The sequence below is a fragment of the Phalaenopsis equestris genome, unplaced genomic scaffold, assembly GCF_001263595.1.
Source record: "Phalaenopsis equestris unplaced genomic scaffold, ASM126359v1 Scaffold000462, whole genome shotgun sequence".
NCBI classification, from domain to species: Eukaryota; Viridiplantae; Streptophyta; class Magnoliopsida; order Asparagales; family Orchidaceae; genus Phalaenopsis; species Phalaenopsis equestris.
In genome coordinates this window covers 118,495-138,795 of record NW_018164903.1, presented here as the reverse complement: position 1 = coordinate 138,795, position 20,301 = coordinate 118,495, and the positions used below count along the sequence as shown (strand labels likewise).

The 20,301-nt window shown below is 34.4% G+C and overlaps 2 protein-coding genes across 2 annotated transcripts; one reads left to right on the top strand and one right to left on the bottom strand.

Moving 5' to 3' along the window:
* Positions 1 to 5,625: 5,625 nt before the first annotated feature.
* Positions 5,626 to 9,791, top strand: LOC110027895 (tubulin alpha-3 chain). Its single transcript, XM_020729518.1, has 5 exons — positions 5,626 to 5,906; positions 6,804 to 7,018; positions 7,119 to 7,318; positions 8,644 to 9,152; positions 9,229 to 9,791. The coding sequence occupies exons 1-5, from the start codon at positions 5,794 to 5,796 to the stop codon at positions 9,542 to 9,544; spliced, it is 1,353 nt and encodes a 450-aa protein (XP_020585177.1). The 5' UTR covers positions 5,626 to 5,793; the 3' UTR covers positions 9,545 to 9,791.
* A 7,015-nt stretch (positions 9,792 to 16,806) lies between these two features.
* Positions 16,807 to 20,146, bottom strand: LOC110027894 (fatty acyl-CoA reductase 2-like). Its single transcript, XM_020729517.1, has 9 exons — positions 19,647 to 20,146; positions 19,437 to 19,540; positions 19,142 to 19,341; positions 18,958 to 19,058; positions 18,663 to 18,873; positions 18,088 to 18,249; positions 17,934 to 18,015; positions 17,230 to 17,609; positions 16,807 to 17,148 (listed from the first exon to the last, which is right to left on the bottom strand). Exons 1-9 carry the CDS (start codon positions 20,026 to 20,028, stop codon positions 16,953 to 16,955), a joined length of 1,818 nt encoding a protein of 605 aa, XP_020585176.1. The 5' UTR covers positions 20,029 to 20,146; the 3' UTR covers positions 16,807 to 16,952.
* Between the last annotated feature and the right edge of the window lie 155 nt (positions 20,147 to 20,301).

The window sequence follows — 20,301 nt, the reverse complement described above, 5'->3', positions numbered from 1 at the left end:
TTTTTTATGTGAAAAAACCCTGAAACTGAAAAAGACCGCAAAAAATTCATTATGTAATTGTAAGTATATATGTTTACTTTTCTCCTTAATTAGAAAATATGAATTTATAAAGTTGATAATCACACATACTTAACAATTTTTTAGTTATAATAATTATAATTGGGCTACAACAAATATAACTCTTGACTATATGACAATGATTAGCTACAAAAACTTAGGTGATGTTTGTAATAATAGTCATTGGCCACAATGACTATAGTCGGAGGCTGTAATAGCAGTAGTTGGTCAGAGAAGTTATAGTTGGAAACTGTAACACTAGTAGTCGGCCACAAAGACCGTAGTGTTGGCTACAAAGCTTGTAGTCGGTCATAGAGACCGTATTCGATAACTACAATAGCGTTTACTGATCACAAGGGCCATAGTTTATTTGTATAGATAATAATTATTAGGCAGATCAACAAGCAGACCACTCAATGTTTATGCATTTGCATATCTAACACTTGAACTTTAAATTTAGCATACCCTTACCTATGCATGAAAAGATATATTTCACTTTTTAAAAGTTAAAATTGTGGCATTTTTTATATGGTATTATTGAATCCTTTTAGAATATAGGGTCTCAAATTGTTCATGAGTACATAAACCTTGACAAACATCTTTTTTTTAGAAAAAATTTGGAAGAAAGAGACGAATCTAGCTCGAGAATGAGATACAGAGGCCTCTCTTGTGTCTCGTATGACCTTCATGACCTATTCTCTCAACTCATTGTTTTGCTACATTATGAACCTTATGGTGTAATCTATCAATCTTCTTCGTCATTCTTTATGTGGGAAAGTTCTTTTTATAAAGTTTGAGTATGAACTTCATGCTCATTGAAACTTTCAAGATGTTGAGTCCTTTTAGGACATGGAGTCCCTTAATGTCTTTGGGATACGTTAAAATCCTATTAGCATTTAGTAGGAGATGAAGAAATAAAAAAAGAGAAGAAGGAACCACTTGGAAGAGAGAGCTCAGTCTCTACCTTTTATTTTCACCATTGACCCCTATTTATAAGTCTTGAGTCTTCTTTTTTCATGGTACTAATAAATATATAAAAAGATATATAATATTATATCACATCCTATAACTATATATCACTTGGTACAATTTTATATCACATCATATAATTTTATGTCACATTCTACAACTTTATGTCACATCTTACATCTTTATGTAACATCTTGCAACGTTATGTCATGTATGTAGCTTTATGTCATATCCTATAGTTGACAGTTCAACAACTAGACAATTCAATAGTTGAGTGGTTTGACAATTCAAGATTTTTGGTTGATTTGACAATCATACAACTGAATAATTTGACAATTTAGCAATTCAACAGCTATACGCCAATTCAACAACTGAGCAATTCAACGTTTAGTTAATCCAACAATTTGACAGCTGGACATTTCAACAATTGGACTATTCTGCAATTAAGGAGCATTGTTGTTCAACATCTCAGCAATTCAGTTCGACAATTTAACAGCTCGACAATTCAAAATTTTGGCTATTCACAGGGTCGTCAGTTTGTCAGTTCAACAAATTGGGAGTTTTCCAGTTCAACAATTAGCCAATTCGCCAGTTTGGCAAATAGGTAGTTCACCTGTTCGATAGTTTCTGTTTGGAATCAAAACTTACGTATTAGATATATAAATACAAATGAATTGGGCGGTATTTATGTAAATTCCCCTAATTATTTTTGTTGGGACGAAAAAGACCGCAAAAAATTCATTATGTAATTGTAAATATATATGTTTACTCTTCTCCTCAAATAGAAAATAGGAATTTATAAAGTTGATAATCACATATGCTTAACTATTTTTTAGTTATAATAATTATAATTGGGCTACGACAAATATAGCTCTTGACTATATGACAATGATTGGCTACAAAATCTTAGGTGATGTCTGTAGTAATATTCATTGGCCACAATGACTATACTCGGAGGTAGTCGGCCACAAAGACCGTAGTGTTGGCTACAAAGCTTGTAGTCAGTCATAAATACCGTATTCGATAACTACAATAGCATTCATTGACCACAAGGGTCATAGTTTATTTTTATGGATAATAATTATCATGCAGATCAACAAGCAGACCACTCAATGTTTTTCCATTCGCATATCTAACACTTGAAGTTTAATTTTAGCATACATAACACCGTACCTATGCATGAAGAGTTGTATTTCACTTTTTAAAAGTTAAAATGGTGGCATTTTTTATGTGGTATTATTGAATCCTTTTAAAATATAAGGGCTCGAATTGTTCATGAGTACATATACCTTGGCAAACACCTTTTTTTTAGAAAAAAGTGGAAGAAAGAGATGAGTCTAGCTTGAGAATGAGATACAGAGGCCTCTCTTGTGTCTCGTATGACCTTCATGACCTATTCTCTCAACTCATTGTTTTGCTACATTATGAATCTTATGGTGTAATCTATCATTCTTCTTCATCATTCTTTATGTGGGAAACTTCTTTTTATAAAGTTTGAGTATGAACTTCATGCTCATTGAAATTTTCAAGATATTGAATCCTTTTAGAACATGGAGTCCCTTAATGTCTTTGTGATACGTTCAAATCCTTCTAGCATTTAGTAGGAGATGGAGAAATAAAAAGAGAGAAGAAGGAACCACTGGAAAGAGAGAGCTCAGTCTCTGCCTTTTATTTTCGCCATTGACCTTTATTTATAAGTCTTGAGTCTTCTTTTTTCATGGTACTAATAAATATATAAAAAGATATATAATATTATATCACATCCTATAACTATATATCACTTGGTACAATTTTATATCACATCATATAATTTTATGTCACATTCTACAACTTTATGTCACATCTTACATCTTTATGTAACATCTTGCAACGTTATGTCATGTATGTAGCTTTATGTCATATCCTATAGTTGACAGTTCAACAACTAGACAATTCAATAGTTGAGTGGTTTGACAATTCAACATTTGGCTGATTTGACAAGTATACAACCGAACAATTTGACAATTTAGCAATTTAACAGTTGTACGCCAATTTAACAACTGAACAATTCGACTTTTAGTTAGTCCAACAATTTGACAGCCGAACATTTCAAAAATTGGACTATTCTGCAATTAAGTAGCAATTACAGTTCAACACCTCGGCAATTCAATTCGACAATTTAACAGCCCGACAGTTCAACAATTTGGCTATTCACAGGGTCGTCAGTTTGTCAGTTCGACAAATATGGAGTTTTCCAGTTCAACAATTAGCCAGTTCGCCAGTTTGGCAAATAGGTAGTTTACCTGTTCGGTAGTTTGACTGCTCAGAATCAAAGCTTATGTATTAGATATATAAATACATATGAATTGGGCGGTATTTATGTAAATTCCCCTAAGTATTTTTGTTGGGAGCCTAATTATTTTTGTTGGGACATAGTGTCGAAGCATAATGTTATTAAAAATCAAATATTTCTAATGAACTATAAAACTAATGTAAAAGCATGATATACAATTAAATCGTTAAAAATTCAATAAACTATTAACAATAAAAGTTAAAATTTTAATTGTAATCTTCAAAATGTGAACCCTTTTATTATAAACAAAAAATATTTACATATTTTATGATAAACATTGAAAATTTGAAAATCATATGCAAAATTTTACTTTAAAAAAAACCTAATTTTTAATGCATAAGTTTAAACCACAAAAGTGTTAGCATGTAAATATGAAAATTCAGGTGTGAGATATATAAATACATAAGAATTGTGTGCTGCATACATAAATTTCCCTAAACTTTATGCTTAATTAATGTTAAAAGCTGTTAGGCTCAAATCACCTTAAGCATTGCCATGAAAATCAATCCTTTTTTCTTTCTTAATCATATTAAATTATTTTCATCTAGACATCATAAGAAGGCAGAAAATGCTTAAATAATAATTTAAAAAAGCTCAGTTTGAAACTTTGCATAATTGATAATTAAATTGTTTTAGATTTATGAAATTGATACATGAAAAAACAAATGGAACCTAACTTGTGTGTTCGTATATCTCACAGTCAAACTCTGATTATAAGTTGTTCATGTTCAATTCGAGTTTTTGAGTCGAGCTTCAAAAGTATGTTTATACTTAGCTTATTTAGTATTTTCAATATTCATATTTGATTTGTGTTTGATTTGTTTATATTAATTAAAAAGCTAAAATTCAAATGAGTATTTAATTTTCTTATAAAATTAATATTTAATTTGTATAATTTTTTTTTATAAAAAACTAATAAACAAATAAAAAATTTAAATGTGTAGTACATAGCTATTAACAAATGAACTTACAAATCTAAATAAATAATTGATTAAATAGATTTCGAAATAGCATCTAACTTGTTTCGTGTCAAACAAACAATATGATATATAAGTTGTAAAATTTTTTTCCATCAAATAATATAAATAAGTAATGCCAAAATTATTTATTAAAATAAAATAATAATAAATTTGCATTAAATTTTTGTGATATACTTATAATATATTACCATTAAATATATTATTAAAGCTTTGAGAAGGAGACCGTGGTCGGCGGTTGATGCTGAAGTTTAACTCATTCTCAAGGTTTTAAGTTCTCTCTCAAGCCTCTAGCTTTGTTAACGTCTATCCGGCGGGCCGCCGCCGATTAGCCCCTATCGACCATTGTCAACAAACCCCGACCACCGTCGCGCACTACTGTCGCCATCAACCACCATCTTTCCGTCATCGACCCCTGAGCACCGTTAATCACCTCCAATCACCGTCAACCACCTCCGACCGAAAGCCGCTAGTTGACGTAGGAGCTTGGAAAACCTAGTAACCCTTTTCTAGTCCGTGGGACAAGGGGTCTCTGTAATCTTCAATCTATAATAAATTTTTATATGGGTCAAACCCAGTGGTTTTTTTCCTTTATGGATATTTCATGTAAAAAATTCTGACGTCTTTAATGGGTGTTTTTATTTACCCAAGTGTGCGTTAAATTCTCGTGCAACGCTAAGACGATAATCTATTCCTCAACTGACGCGAATTTTCTAACTCATCAAATATATTATTAAATACATACTTATTAATTATATTTTATTTAAATATCATACAAGCATGAAAGATTTAACAACTAATCAATTTATTGGTGTACACTGACGGATGAGTTGGAATATAATCAAATTTAATTGTTTAAATTTCAAGTTTCTAAAATATATTTAAACTTATTTTTTTATTAATTTGAATAAATATATTTAAATATTAATCGAGCCAACTTCGAATTATTGCATTGATTCATTTAGAGCCCTAATCTTAACTCCATTTGGAAATACGACTCACCGACAATTATGTGATGAACTGACATGTATTATTTATTTATTTGGACATTAAATGTAAATAATTAAATTGAATGGGACATGGAAGCAAATTACTGTTTATTGCCATTTGGAATTTGAAAGAGAACCGCCGAACCGGGCGCGGGCGGCCGAGTTGGTCGAATGTGACCGGTGGGTCCACTTGTCGATCTCTACAGATTAACTACTCTATTTTTAATACTTTTCCGAACGATTTTTTTACTATTTTATAATTTATTTTAACTTTTCCCCCCATTTTCTCCGCTCTTCTTTAAAGTGAGAAGAAATTAGGGTTGGGCTTTCCTCATCTTCTCAAAATCTCTCCCCTCTTCGCGGCGTTCCATTTGCGGGCATCGGTTCTCTTTCGCCGCCGTGCGGAGAGAGAAAAAGCGGGAGTGAGGGGTGGGAAGAAAGAGGGGTAGGGTTTTAGAAGGGGGTAGAGATGAGGGAGATCATCAGCATCCACATTGGGCAGGCGGGGATCCAGGTTGGTAACTCTTGTTGGGAGTTGTACTGCCTAGAGCACGGGATCCAACCCGATGGCATGATGCCAAGGTTTGCTTGCTATTCTTTCCTTTTTTTTTTTGGTTTCTTTTTTTGGGTGGAAGGATTTAGGATTAGATCTTAGAATGGTTCGTCGTTTTTGAATCTGATTGTTGGGTGTCACGGCCATTGAACGTTGTTCGTTGCGTGGATTGATTCTCTGACATGGATCTGTTAATATAAGATGTATTGGATCGGTTTACTGCCCACAAAATGGCATCTTTGTTGTTTCTTTAGTTCGAGTGAACTGTCGAGGTTGTAACTCAAGTATTCTTGTGGATCTGTAGGGTTTTGTTTTTTTTTCCTTTTTTGTTGTCTTGATTTCTCTGATTTGAGCGTACGCAAGTCTGTTTGGATGGTGGTCTATGCCTGAAATATTTTGTTATTTATTTCCATTCTTTTGGAAAAAAATGGCAAAATTTATAGCGTAAACTTTTTTTCTTCACTAGATGCGTGTTTCTGCTTATTTGCTGGAATGGTTTAGCCTGTTCCACTTTGAGGCTCTTATTCCTTGAGATCTGCTTCTTTCTTCTAAAATCTGGTTGTTCTTTACTACTCGTTCTACTTGAGAAACTTGTCTGATGTTCTTTTTTCTTTCACTGTTTCATTCTTTTGTAGCTTATTTTTATTTTTGATTAGTAAGTTTGCAATTGCTTTAAGGGTAGTCTTGTTGAACTTATAATACGTTGTCCTAGTGTAGCATGTTAGGATTTTTAAAACGTATCCCTATTAGCAGGAGGAGTGAAGTTTTTTTTTTTTTTGAGTTGTTTCACTCCGATGCATGTGTTTGAGCCGTGTCTAAAACTTTAGTCCTGCATTCTGTGATGATTTATGTTTATTTGGAATTTTATTAGACATTGCTACTTGATCTGATTGTCTCGTTCTCACTTTATTGTTAACATTGGACAGTGATACGACAGTGGGTGTTGCTCATGATGCTTTCAACACCTTCTTCAGCGAGACAGGTGCTGGTAAGCATGTTCCAAGAGCAGTGTTTGTAGATCTGGAACCAACCGTGATCGATGAGGTGAGGACTGGTGCTTACAGACAACTCTTTCATCCAGAACAATTGATTTCTGGAAAGGAAGATGCTGCAAACAATTTTGCTCGAGGACATTACACAGGTTTTAAAAATTGCTTCTTTTTGTTTCTTTTAGAAATGTAAACGGGTTCCTTGTGGTTTGTGGATTGGGACTCAAATTTATTTTCATATATGAAATGCAGTGGGAAAGGAGATTGTGGACTTGTGCCTTGACCGGGTTAGAAAATTAGCAGACAATTGCACTGGTTTGCAGGGTTTCTTAGTTTTCAATGCTGTCGGTGGTGGCACTGGATCTGGATTAGGCTCTTTGTTGTTGGAGAGGTTGTCTGTGGACTATGGAAAGAAATCAAAACTTGGCTTTACCATCTATCCTTCCCCACAGGTATAAAAATTATTTTTTATTTCTCTTCTGCTTTTTCTTTCTGCTAGATTAATCATAAACCAAATGTTTTTTTTTTATATATTCCCTTATGTTGTGAATTGGGAAATTTGTATACATACTACAGAATTCTTATGTATTTACTTATCTAACACCTGGAGTTTAGTGTTTACACTCATAACATATGCATGAGTTTAGTGTTTACACTCATACCACCTTGGTGTCATAATCCTATGCATGAAAAGGTGTATTCCACTTTTTAAAATTTAGTGATGATGCTATTTGGATGTGATATTAATGATTTGAGTGATATGCATGTAAATATGAAAGTTTAGATGTTAGATATGTAAATACATAAGAATTTCGTTTTATGTATATTCTGAAAGATTCTTCTCGTCTTTGTTATGCCAGCTATTTGTTAGAATAATTTGGGTAGTGGGGTTTTCTCTGATGACTTTGATTGTCGGTTTACAAAAGATAATTTTTCTTAATTTTTTTGAACATTTTCAACAGTTTTAGGAGCTGTTTAATAGCTTCTTTTGATAGAATTTAGCATTGGATTTACTAAATCCAGTCAAATGGTAAAAATGCAAGAGTTTGATAGATTTATGATTTTTTGGATTTAGAAGCCCCAAATTTGCCTGTAATTTGGCTTAAACCCAGTTTTACTGAATCCAGAAATTAGGTGGATCTACTGATTTATCAAATTGTAAAATGCATGAGTTTAATGGATTTATTAATTTTTAATTTTAGAAGCCCCAATTTTGCATGCGGTTTGGCTTAAATCCAGTTTTACTAAATCTAGAAATTAGGTGGATCTACTGATTTATCAAATCCTTTTAACACTAGATCTTACTTGCAGCCAAACAGCCCCCTAGTGTTTAGCAGGTCTAAGTACATATAATTATTACTTAAACTATGACTTAATGTATATATTAAAAATCTTTACTTCAATTGTTACTTTCCCGTTTCCACTGTAACTCATGTAAATCAGAAGTTTTCCTGCAATGCTTGTGTTTTACTACCACCACATTTGTTTCATTTGTCTCTCTGATTTCTTTTTTTGCACATGCCTCGAAAGCAATTAATAATGACTCTAAAGGTGTATGGCGCTCTTCTGACTTACGTATGGCCAGCCCACGTGCATGGCAGCTGTTGTGGGCCTCTCTATTATTGTGTTTGCGTCTGTATTCAAGTTGAAGATTGTTGGTCTTGTTTAATAGGCATTGATGCTAGCTGTTTATGCTCTCATTCATGTGGGGGGAACGCCTTGTTCTATTTTGAATTAGTCTCCATATATATTGATTCCAGTTTTTTGTTTAATTCAGGTTTCCACAGCAGTTGTTGAGCCATACAACAGCGTCTTGTCCACTCACTCCTTGTTGGAGCACACCGATGTTGCTGTTCTTTTGGACAACGAGGCCATTTATGATATCTGCAGGCGTTCTCTTGATATAGAGAGGCCGACTTACACGAACCTAAACCGTTTAATCTCTCAGATCATTTCATCCCTGACCACATCTCTTAGGTTTGATGGAGCCATCAATGTTGATATCACCGAGTTCCAGACCAACCTCGTACCTTACCCCCGAATCCATTTCATGCTTTCTTCATATGCTCCGGTCATCTCTGCTGAAAAAGCATACCACGAACAACACTCTGTTCCTGAGATAACTAATGCCGTGTTCGAACCCTCGAACATGATGGCAAAGTGCGACCCAAGGCACGGGAAGTACATGGCTTGCTGCCTAATGTACCGTGGAGATGTTGTCCCCAAGGACGTTAATGCTGCCGTCTCCACAATTAAAACAAAGAGAACAGTTCAATTTGTTGATTGGTGAGATTCATAACCTTCCGGTTTGGCAAAATTTATTGAAATGAGGGAGGTTTTGTGATGTGTGTATATTTTGCAGGTGCCCAACTGGTTTCAAGTGTGGAATCAACTATCAGCCTCCTACAGTTGTTCCTGGAGGAGACCTTGCCAAGGTGCAACGTGCGGTTTGCATGATCAGCAACAACACTGCGGTGGCTGAGGTGTTCTCCCGCATTGACCATAAATTTGATCTCATGTATGCAAAGCGTGCTTTTGTGCATTGGTATGTTGGAGAAGGAATGGAGGAAGGCGAGTTTTCGGAGGCTAGGGAGGATCTTGCTGCCCTCGAGAAAGATTACGAGGAAGTCGGTGCTGAGGGTGCTGATGATGATGGGGAAGAACCGGAGGACTATTGAGTTAGTGGGGATTCATTGAGTTTGGGTGTGGCTCCAGTCTTGTTGATTTGTTTTGTTGTACTTGTGCTAGATATGCTTTCATGTTGCCATATATTTCAAACCTTTGTGGTGGTGGTCTTCTTCCATGCGTGATTTTCCTTTTTGGATTTTTAAAGTTTACTGGGTGTTAACATGGAATTGCTTAGATTCACTTTGGTCATCTTATATTTTGACTTGTATTTTTGAGCTTAGTAGTTCTGGATGACAATTAATGGGCTATTGATGACTAGAGTTCAGAATTTACCAATTAGACTTTCTGTGATGTCGTTATTGCAGATTCAGAACTAACGCTGGGCTTGCGCTCAACAATCTCAGATACACCAGTTGAAGACCAAGCAAAGGTAAAATCTATAGCTTCTTATTCTACAAGTTTGTTTACTCGAGTTAAATTACTGGTTGGAGCTGTTAAAGCAAGCTCATTACAATTTTGCACGTTAAAGCTCTCTGCAAGCTCAGTAACTTGAATATTTTTTGTAAATATTTGGTTGATAAGTTAACAAAATTGAATAGTATTTTTTATTTATATTTCTGAACAAAATCAGTTAACTTTTGTGAACAAACTCATTAAAAATTTTAACTATGATTTGTTTAAAATTCACGCATGGTTTTGGTTGAATATTTATTTTTCAGACTATTTCATATATCTTGTTTATTCTTCAAAATAAATAGTCGGAATAAAACTCATGTAAAGTTTGTTTATTTTGGAAGACAAATTATCTCTTAATAAATTAAATAATTTTATATGAATTGAGTTTGAGCGGAGCTTGAATACATGAGCTCAAGTTTGAACATATTTCTAAAAGCTTGAATTGAGTTTCAACCAAATTTGATTGGGTTCTTAATAAGTAAGTTTAAATTTGAACAAGCATCAGCGAATGGACTCGATGAACAAAGCGAACTCAACTTGATTGATATTCGATCAAATTTATTCAAATTAATAAATGGATTACTTTTAATATTTTTTCTTTAGAACTAGAATGTTAATGAATCAAACATAAACATAGGTCCAATTGTTTGTCTATATCCATGAAGAAGCTTTTTTAATAAGTTTTTTATAATAAGCTCCATAATAGTTCATTTATAAATGACATATTATTTAAATAAAATTTAATCAATTAGAAATTATTTAATTATATATTTTGTAGGATTAATATTAATTTTTTTAATAAAATAAATTATTAATAATTATTTATGTTATTCGATTGTAAGAAAGTTAGCCAGTGACTTGTATATTATTTTATTAGTGGATGTAAACTTGGTAGATACTAATTTAAAATTGAATTGCTTATTTATTTGATTTATAAAATAGACGATTGGTGATCTTATATGAAAAGTCTACACTTATTTAAATTTGTTTAGTTATATATTTAATATTCGCAAATATTATAGTTTAACAATAATATTCATAATAATTCAACACAATTTCTTCCTATTTGTTATCAATAAAATAGTCTATTAGTATTTATTTATGTTATTTAATTATAAGAAAACTCACAACTTTTGTATTATCTTATTTAATTTACGTAAATTAATCATATACTAATTTAATTTTATTCAATTGCTTATTTGTTAATTTTTTGTTAATTAGATCTTGCAGCTTATTATCTCAATTCTTTCAGAGTTCTTCCTGTGTCATGTTCTTGTTTGTTTCTTTACTATATCAGTCCTCTTTCTTCTTTCATGTACTTCTTATTCTGCTTGATAAATTTCTTCCTTTGCAGCTTATTATCTCAATTCTTTCAGAGTTCTTCTTGTGTCATGTTCTTGTTTATTTCTTTACTATATCAATCCTCTTTCTTCTTTCATGTACTTCCTATTCTGCTTGATAAATTTCTTCCCCACAAAATATAAAAGAAGCAACTGGACCTGCACAAGAGTTAATCAAACAGCATTTGCTATTTGGTTGTGCCATTTGGCATCTCTACACAAAGTTGGTTCTTGTTCATGTCATCATCATTCCTGACGCAGACGGATTCTTCCCCTCTTGTATCTGTATTTCATTAAAAATAGAGCATTATCAACTCCATGGGGGCACGCAAGTGATAACACCTCAATGTGGATGCTTGAAATAAAAATAAAACTTGTATAATAAAGATATTTTATATAAGATGGAAGTAACCCGCGTGTCATTTGATCGCTAACTAAGCATTGTTAAAATATTTCATAAAATTTGGACTTTTTTTCCCTTATCCAAGCCAACTTGAGTAGTGCACAATGGTCCAAAGAGTTCTTGTATGAGATTACATAAACCTGAACGAGCAAGTGGAGGCTTTGCTTATTATTATTATTTTTATATGAGACTATATACTTACTGAATCCTGATATATCCGTGAATCACACACAAAAAAGTAGAATATAAGTAAGGAAAGAGAAAGAGAGAAAGAAAGAGAGAGAGGAGTGAATAACATGTAACAATAATCCGTTACGATCAATTGTGATTCATCCTTTTATTCATAAAATAATTTCCCTATTTATAGAATAAAAGAATCATATGATGATGATACTACATCTTTGTCCATGCTTTAAAGTGGTCTATACTATGGCATTTTTAGTATTTTACAAACATGAGCCTTTTGTCTGGCCACTTTTTGACTTAATCGTCTGAAATTAGTCGCTTTGGGTCCAAAAAATTAGCTCGGTCAGTTGAGCTTGGTCAATACGGGTCGACCATTTGATATGGCATGACTGTCAATTCTTGCATCTTGAGGATGAGCCTCTGGATGTCCCTGGGATGGTTGGATGTACAATGGAGTTGGATCATCCCTTGGATCGATTCTTCTGTGAGAATCATCCCATTCACACACTTGCTTGAGTTGCACTTTGAGTGTCCATTCATACACTCACCCCACTTATATGATTCTCTATAATGAGAATCATCCCATTTTGGTCGCTGCCTGCACAACACACTCACCCCTTTATGTCGCTGCCTCTAAGACATGTCTACTCTTTCGAATCGCAACCTCTATGGCACACCGACTCTTGTAGACCGCTGCCTCCAAGGCACGCCCAGTCTTGTAGACCACTGCCTCCACAACCTGTCCACTCTTTTGGGTCATTACCTCCAAGGCAAACCCTTTCCTCGAGCCGCTGCCTTCATGCCACGCTCACCCTTTCGAATTACTGCCTCCATGACACACCCATCTTTTGGGCAGCTGCTTCCACGACACGCTCAGCCCTTAAGGTCGATGCCTCCACGACACACCCATCCTTTGAGCTGCTGCCACCATGACACACCCTATCCTTAAGCCACAACCTTTACATCACGCTCACTCTTTCGGGTTACTGCCTCCATGACACACTGATTCCTCGGCTCGCTGTCTGCACGTCACACTTAGCTACTCGGGTCTATGCCTCCACTACATACCCATTCCTCAGACTGTTGCCTCCATGATACATCTATCCTTTGGGTCATTACCTCCATAGCGTGCCCACTCCTTCCAGTCACTGCCTCCGTGGTACACCCATCTTTGGGCCACTGTCTCCATGACACACCTACTCTTCCAAGCACTGCTTCCACAACAAATCCACCCTTTGACCTGCTGACTCTACGACACGCTCTTTCTTCAAGAAACTGTCTCAACGAAACGCCCACCCCATTTGGTCAATGCCTCTATGACACACCTAATTCTTCCGGCTGCTGCCTCCATGACATACCCAACCCTCCAGATCAGTGCCTCCACGACACACTCTTCCTTTGGATCGCTGCCTGCACAACATGCCCACCCCTTACAGTCAGTACCTCCACAAGAGACCCATCCTTTGGGCTGGTACCTTCACAACACACCCACTCTTTCGGGTCACAATCTCTATGACAAGCCCATTCCTCCGGCCGTTGCCTTCACGACACGCTCACCATTTCGGGTCACTGCCTCCACGACATACCCATTCCATTGGGTCGATGCCTTCATAGCACACCCACCCTTTCGGGCCACTGCCTCCACATCACACTCGTTTTTGTGAGTCGCTACCTCCACGACACGCCCGCTCCTGAGTCGCTGCCTCTACGACAAACTCCTAATCACTTCTATCTCATGACTATTTCCATTTGCATTTTTATGCGCACATGATTAGTGAGCTAGGCTCGATAGGCGAGTGACCCCATATTGGTCGCAATGTCTAAACAAGCATTGTTTGACAAGTCGACCTCGGTGAGCAATGCGAGTTTAAGTATCAGGATTGACACAATTATAACTTTGTTAAAAATTTAATCGATATAACTCATGTCACCTTGCATTTTACGGACTCGCATTTAATAGTTCTTATTTTAAAATTTTAAAAAAATCATATATTTTGCTATTTATTATTTCTACCATAAATTTAAAATTATACATGTAGCAAATTATACCATATATAAGGTCAATTCTTTCAAAATCCATCATGAGTGACAATTTAGATCCCTTGAAGCTTTAGGACAGTGTGACAACCTCATCAAAGTCATACATTCTCGGAGACTTATCCTGCATTAAGATGTTGGTTAAGAAACTTCTCGTTAGACGGTGTGCTAGGTTGGGATTTTGATGCTGTGTAGTACTTTCGACACCTCTGGCTATTGGTTTTGGTTGATTTGCTCGTGCTAGCCAGGAGTCACTTTTTGCGCTTTTTGGTGTGTTTTCATGCTAGATATGCATGATGTATATCAGGGTGTTCTTCTACAGGGAGCCGTGCATATATTTGAACACACACGAGTACTATTAAGGGGGAGCACACAATAATTTCTACTAATCTTTTGCTTACATGTATCATTTAGCTCCCCGGATGAAAAGATAGCTCATTATACGTTGCATGTTTGTTGGTTTTCCCACTAACATTGCTTTTCATGCAGGTGGAGCCTTTATTTTCTCTTTCAAATGTATTTGATAAAGTCCCCAGGTTGAGCCTGTATCAGAAATAAGGTACGAGCTTGGGTTTCGAGGGTAATGACGCTTCAAAGTACATGACATGAATCGGGTGCGGTAACTCGTGTGTCGCACCTTAAGTCTAAATTATATATTTTTGTATAGATCTAGGATCAGACATATATATGCAGAGTTCGACTGCCCTTTTTGTTTTTCCTGTGATATGTCGCTGACCCAACCACACTGGCCTCATTTATATATTTTGGAGTGCTTAATTTTTATTGTTTGTTTGTATGTTTGGATTGTTTTCCTTATTTCTTTCTGATTTATTTGGGATGCTATAAAAAAATTATAATTTAGGCTCATTAAGGACCTTAAAATTAAAACTTTAGGAGTATGATTTTTTTGAAGAGATCTCATATAATGATAAAGTATCAACTTGATTTGTGCTTCAAAAAGTGAGCTTCAGTTTTATATTTGTAAGAGTGCCTTCTAAAAGATAGTTGTATACTTGGAATGTGCCAAAAAAAGTGAGATAACTAACAATATTAATTTTTTTTTTTTCATTATAGGAAGGAATGTCAAGTTCCAAGAAGAAGTAACATAAATATTGCCAAGCATGTCAAGCAAGTTAGCTATTTATTCTTCATAAGAAGCATACATGGTCTCAATATTTTTATTATATAGGCGTCAGCTTATGTTTTATTTAGATAGACAAATAAAGTAGAATCTTGAACTTCATAGCTTTTCAAAACTTAGTTCACTGCTAGCCTACTAGTTTAGAGAAGAGTTGTTATCTCTTAATCTTTATTCTTAGGGTGAGGCATAGGTTTGCAAGGAATAATTTATATTTTATTTTAATATTAGTTGCTTTAAAGTTGTACTAAAAGGAAGATAGAAGAATAAGGATTTTGAGTGGTATCCTGACATTGCAGCTTATTTTTGTACGGCTCAGTTAATGCTCTTGGCTTAAGCATATTCTTCTTCAATGAATTCATTATGTTCATCTATTATGATAAATGATAAAATTTACAGAGGGCTAGGCTTTGATACTAGTTTTGCCATTGATCATATGCTCTTTGAGAATCATAATTGTGATTGTTGCTTTTATCCACTACCATAAATTCATTTACAATAACAAATAGTTAATGGTTTTAATAGTTGATGGCAATAATGTTGATGGTCATAACTTACCTTATCAAGGATGTTGAAAGGAGAGTATGTTCATTTGATAATTAGAGATTTGTGGGGGTGGGTTTGGGCTGGGCGACAGAGTCTACTAGTTGTAAGAGTCATTATATGATGCTACAAAGACAGAAGAGAGCCACACAAAGAATATAGATGAATTTTAGAGCACTTCAGTTAACTAACCAACATTCTTTAAGGTTTGTTGAGGAGATTATTACATGTAAAGTTCATCATTAAAAATAAATCAAATAATAAAGAAATTGTAATACAAAGATGTAAAATAAGATAAAATTATTCTAAAATGTAAAGTTTACAATAAGTTTAAAAAATAATTGAGAGTGCTCAAACTTACTACATGTGAAGTTTGAAAGAATTAGGCATTATATAGACTAAAACAACTAACTCTTCTTAGTATTTATACTTCACATATGATATGTTTATTACCACTTCAGATTAGTCGATATTTACAAGCATTTACATATTTGGCATTATCTTAGCTTATGATGGCTCTTCTTAGAGCTTGAGGTTAATCACTATGATCTCAGTAGCCATAAGTAAGCTCTCAAGATGGTGATTATTTGAAGGTGATTATGTTACTTGTATAGAAGTAAATAAGCAATAATAATAAATGAGGTGATATAACCAAATAATTATTGGAACATATTGCTATTTTCCATTATTTATTATTTTGTCATCTGTTATTAAATGTTAAAAGCTATCAGAGAGAAGGGAACTAAACACTTGGAATGGCTCGAGGCATTCCCAAGAGGGCTTGAGTATGGAAGCTTGCGACCTTAGTAAATTCAAAAATTTCTGAAAAGCAAAGCATGTACCTTGGGAGGCCTTCAACTTAATTACTCTTAAGGTGGTGTTAATTTGATGATTATGAAAATTTTCATTATTTTCATTTGTGAAGAGATTCAAATTTAAACTCTTTTTATCTTCAAGCACGACACTAAATATCAAAAGTCTTTCCTGATTTTGAAACTCATACTTGATAATGAACCAAAAGAATGAAAGTACTGATGCAAGGGGTTGTTCCTTAATGATAATAGACATTAAAATTATTTAATAATTACTTAAATGATGCAAATAAGAGCAATAATAAAAAACATCTAATAATTTCAAGTCTAAACATGATTACTTATAACGTTTGAAAATAATATCTAAATAAAATAAGATCACATAATTGAAGCACTGCCTTGTTGACCCCATGCACCCATGGAAATGACCAATTTTTGAACAAAAATATTATGCTTACTAACTTCAGTGCATCAGAGACACTGAATTTCCAAAGCAAACATCATTTTTATTTTTAATTTTATTGTTTTCTTTATTCAGTTTCTTTACACTTTAGCTGCCGTAAATTTTAAAGTATCAGCACACATTCCTCTTCCCTTCATAACATATCTTCTCAGTCCAGGAATATGAACATTAGAAATATAGTCCTCCCAATTAATTTCTCCTACATCAAAACCAAACTTCTTCCTCTCTTCCTCAGACATCTCACCCATCAAATTTTGTGTGTTTGTGTTATCAAACCTGAAACCAACATTAGAGAAAACTCACCGTTAGATGTGCTTCTTAATTTCAAATTCACAAAAACCCAAGAATAAGCCTCACCTTCCACCATAGAAAGTGTATGGTTCATATATGTTAGCTAAGTATTTGGCTTGATCTACAATCTTCATACAAATGTTCTGGAACTTCTTGGACACCTTCTCGTGCAGGGACATTTGTTGCATTAAATTGCTATTAACATAGCTAGAGAATTTTTTCACATCATCAAAGAGCTTCATTTGAAGGACTTCGATTGGTCGCCCCTTCGAATCTAGGCTAGGAAAAGATTTGAAGTGTTGGTGAAGGAGATTAGCCAACTCTTGAAAGGTTAGAGGGTTCACTATGGAAGAGGCAACATGATATATGTGAATTCCAGGTTCCTTTGTCCACCCATGCTTTGTCATCGCTCCTAACGTCGCATTCACCACCATATCAACAGGTACCTATGAAAAATGTTAATTTGATTTCAGCCTCCACCATAAATTGGAATTATTAGGGGTTTCTTCTGTTTTTTTGTAAGTAAAATATTTTTAAAAAATATAGATTTTATTTTGCTCATTTTGTGTACACAAAATGGAATTATCACTTTTCAAAAATCTTGAAAGTGTTTGTAGAGTTTAAACTCGTTATTTTATAGCCGTTTCCCATACATCGCTGGATATAGAAAAATATATTAAGTCTTAGAAATTTTTTTGTAATTTTGATAACAAAATATTTTTAAAAATACATAATAAATAGTACATCTTGAAAAATATGGAAGCAATTACCACATCAAGCACTCCTTTTGGATCTGCCAAAAAACCAGTAAGCTGGCCTTTTCCATAGTATAATACAACAGGATCCATCATTCTGAGGTGCATTGAACGTATTAGTAAAAGTTCAATAGAGTTTGGAATGTTAAAAAACTAAAAGAAAGATTACCTATTTCCTTCCATCCAACCAGGAAAAGGTTCTTTCCATGTGCTCTCAATAACACTAGGCCTAATTATCACAACTGGTATATCACCCCTCAAGCATTCTATCACCATTTCTGCCATCGCCTTCGTGAAGACATATGTATCTTGCCATCCATAAATATTTGCCCTATGTATAAATTTTAGTTATTTGAGTGAATGAACTATTAGAGGAATACATTTGCATTGTATTAATAAACATAGTTAATTAGTTAGTTAATAATGGTTAGTTGTCTTGTGTTCTATAAATAGTTCATTTCGAGCACATTGAGGTTTGGAAAAAAAAAGGTAATAAACTTCTTTTATTTTGTTTTTTCTTCTTCTTTTCCTTCTGCTGACTTCTAGAGTTTCCTGCAGCCTCGAATTTTGGTTTGTCCTTTTTAATCTGTGTTTTTCTTCTCTATTCCATCTCCACCAAATTTCTAGAGTTGTTAGCATCCTCAAATTACAGATTAACAAGGTCCAAGAAACAAGATCATATCAAATACATCATAAGCAAAATTTTTAATAATATTAGTCTGCATGAGAACAAACTTTGGTCACCTCTTCAGGCCAAGATCCTTCATCTCCTGTATAAAAAATGCATCATCAGGAGCCTTCATGGAGTTGAAAGCTAATCTAATCTCGGCTTCTATGTCCAACCATGGCATGGATTTTGCTGAAATTTCATGAGAGACCAACTCTTTTGCTATGTTGTCTCCAATGAGAAAAGGCTTTTCCATTACCCTCCCTTGTCTTTTTCCATTCACATAAGCTGATGGTAAGGGGAGAATGAGACCTTAGAACTACAAAAAAGAAAAATTATTTCTATGTCTATTGCATAAGTTAAGTGACTGACCTGTTGATATTTGTAAGAAGAGCTTAAGTCTCTTGAATCTCTTTGCAAAGCTCAAGAGACGAATAGGTCCTATGGTGTTTATATCAAGTGCAACATCATACCTATATTTTAGTTTTCTAAATTAATCCATACTGAAAAATATGCATCTAATAAAAGTTTCATGGACCTAATGTTCCTCGAATACCTCTCATCAAAAGTTGTGTTTGCAGCAGAATTCACTATAACATCAACTTCCTTTGAAATCTCCTCAGCCACTGCAGTCTCAATCCCCATATTAGCTTCTCTCACATTTCCCATTACAGGTATCAGCTTCTTCATCATAAAGTCTGGGTAATCATTTCCATGAAATTCTTGCAATAACCTGAAGAGCTCTGTATTTAGAATCTGAAAAGAAAAGCAAAAAAAAAAAAAATGAAAATTATATAAAACGTAACACATATTTCATAGTCATAGAATCTAAAGATACAAATGATTCATACTTCATTCTTCACTCTATCAAAGGTTCCTTCCTTGTTGCTAGATTGAATAAGGACATAAATTTTATGAACATCTGGTGTCGTCCTTAAAATCTTCTCAATGAGAACTAGAAAGAGAATCATAAATATAAATAAATACACACACACACACACACACCCATCAGAAATGAATAAAAATAACTTGACTTTAATGAAAAAAATAGTAATCATTACCTTTGGCAAGGAAGCCTGTTGCACCGGTTATAAAGAAACTCTTCCCTCTTAGAAACTTAGCAATTCCAACTCCAGCTTCAAGGCCCTTCACATTCGTGCTTCCTTTTGCTTCATCACAACTCACCAAATCCGCGAGCCCCATCTTCTTTTGGTGTTTTGCCGTCACCACCGATGATCTCATTGTCGCGATTTGAAGAAAACCATTTGGACTCATATGATTGCCTTTACTTTGGCAGCAAGCCACAAAATTGTAGTTCCTCAATGACATCATCACCAAACCATTGGATACCTTATGATGATTATGAGGTAACTTCCTGAATGGTGAATTTGTAGGGCTCTCCATTAAAGTAGTGAAAGATTTCTGATAATAAGAGATGTGCATGGTTGGTTGCTATGGGTGACTAAGTTTGGGTGGATTAAAGAGGGAACTAATGTGTGTGAGAGAAATGAGAGGATTTGGGTGAGGAATTTATAAACAAGAAAATTATGAGGGAAGTCAACTAATTAAGTAGATTGGTGAAAGGAGGATGATAGGGGGGTGGTTGTAGGGGTAAATTAAAAGTTGGTTCATGAGTGAGTTGGGGTAAACCATCTTTTTGCCTTCCCCATGCATTTGGGGGTGTTATGAGAGAGAGAGAGAGAGAGAGAGAGAGAG

Coding starts and splice junctions, on each gene's coding strand:
- LOC110027895 (XM_020729518.1), top strand. CDS start 5,794: ATGAGGGAGATCATCAGCATCCACATTGGGCAGGCGGGGATCCAGGTT. Junction 7,319..8,643: donor CCATCTATCCTTCCCCACAG/GTATAAAAATTA, acceptor TGTTTAATTCAG/GTTTCCACAGCAGTTGTTGA. Junction 9,153..9,228: donor ACAGTTCAATTTGTTGATTG/GTGAGATTCATA, acceptor TATATTTTGCAG/GTGCCCAACTGGTTTCAAGT.
- LOC110027894 (XM_020729517.1), bottom strand. CDS start 20,028: ATGCACATCTCTTATTATCAGAAATCTTTCACTACTTTAATGGAGAGC. Junction 18,250..18,662: donor AAGGATCTTGGCCTGAAGAG/GTGACCAAAGTT, acceptor ATTTATACATAG/GGCAAATATTTATGGATGGC. Junction 17,149..17,229: donor TACACTTTCTATGGTGGAAG/GTGAGGCTTATT, acceptor TGTTGGTTTCAG/GTTTGATAACACAAACACAC.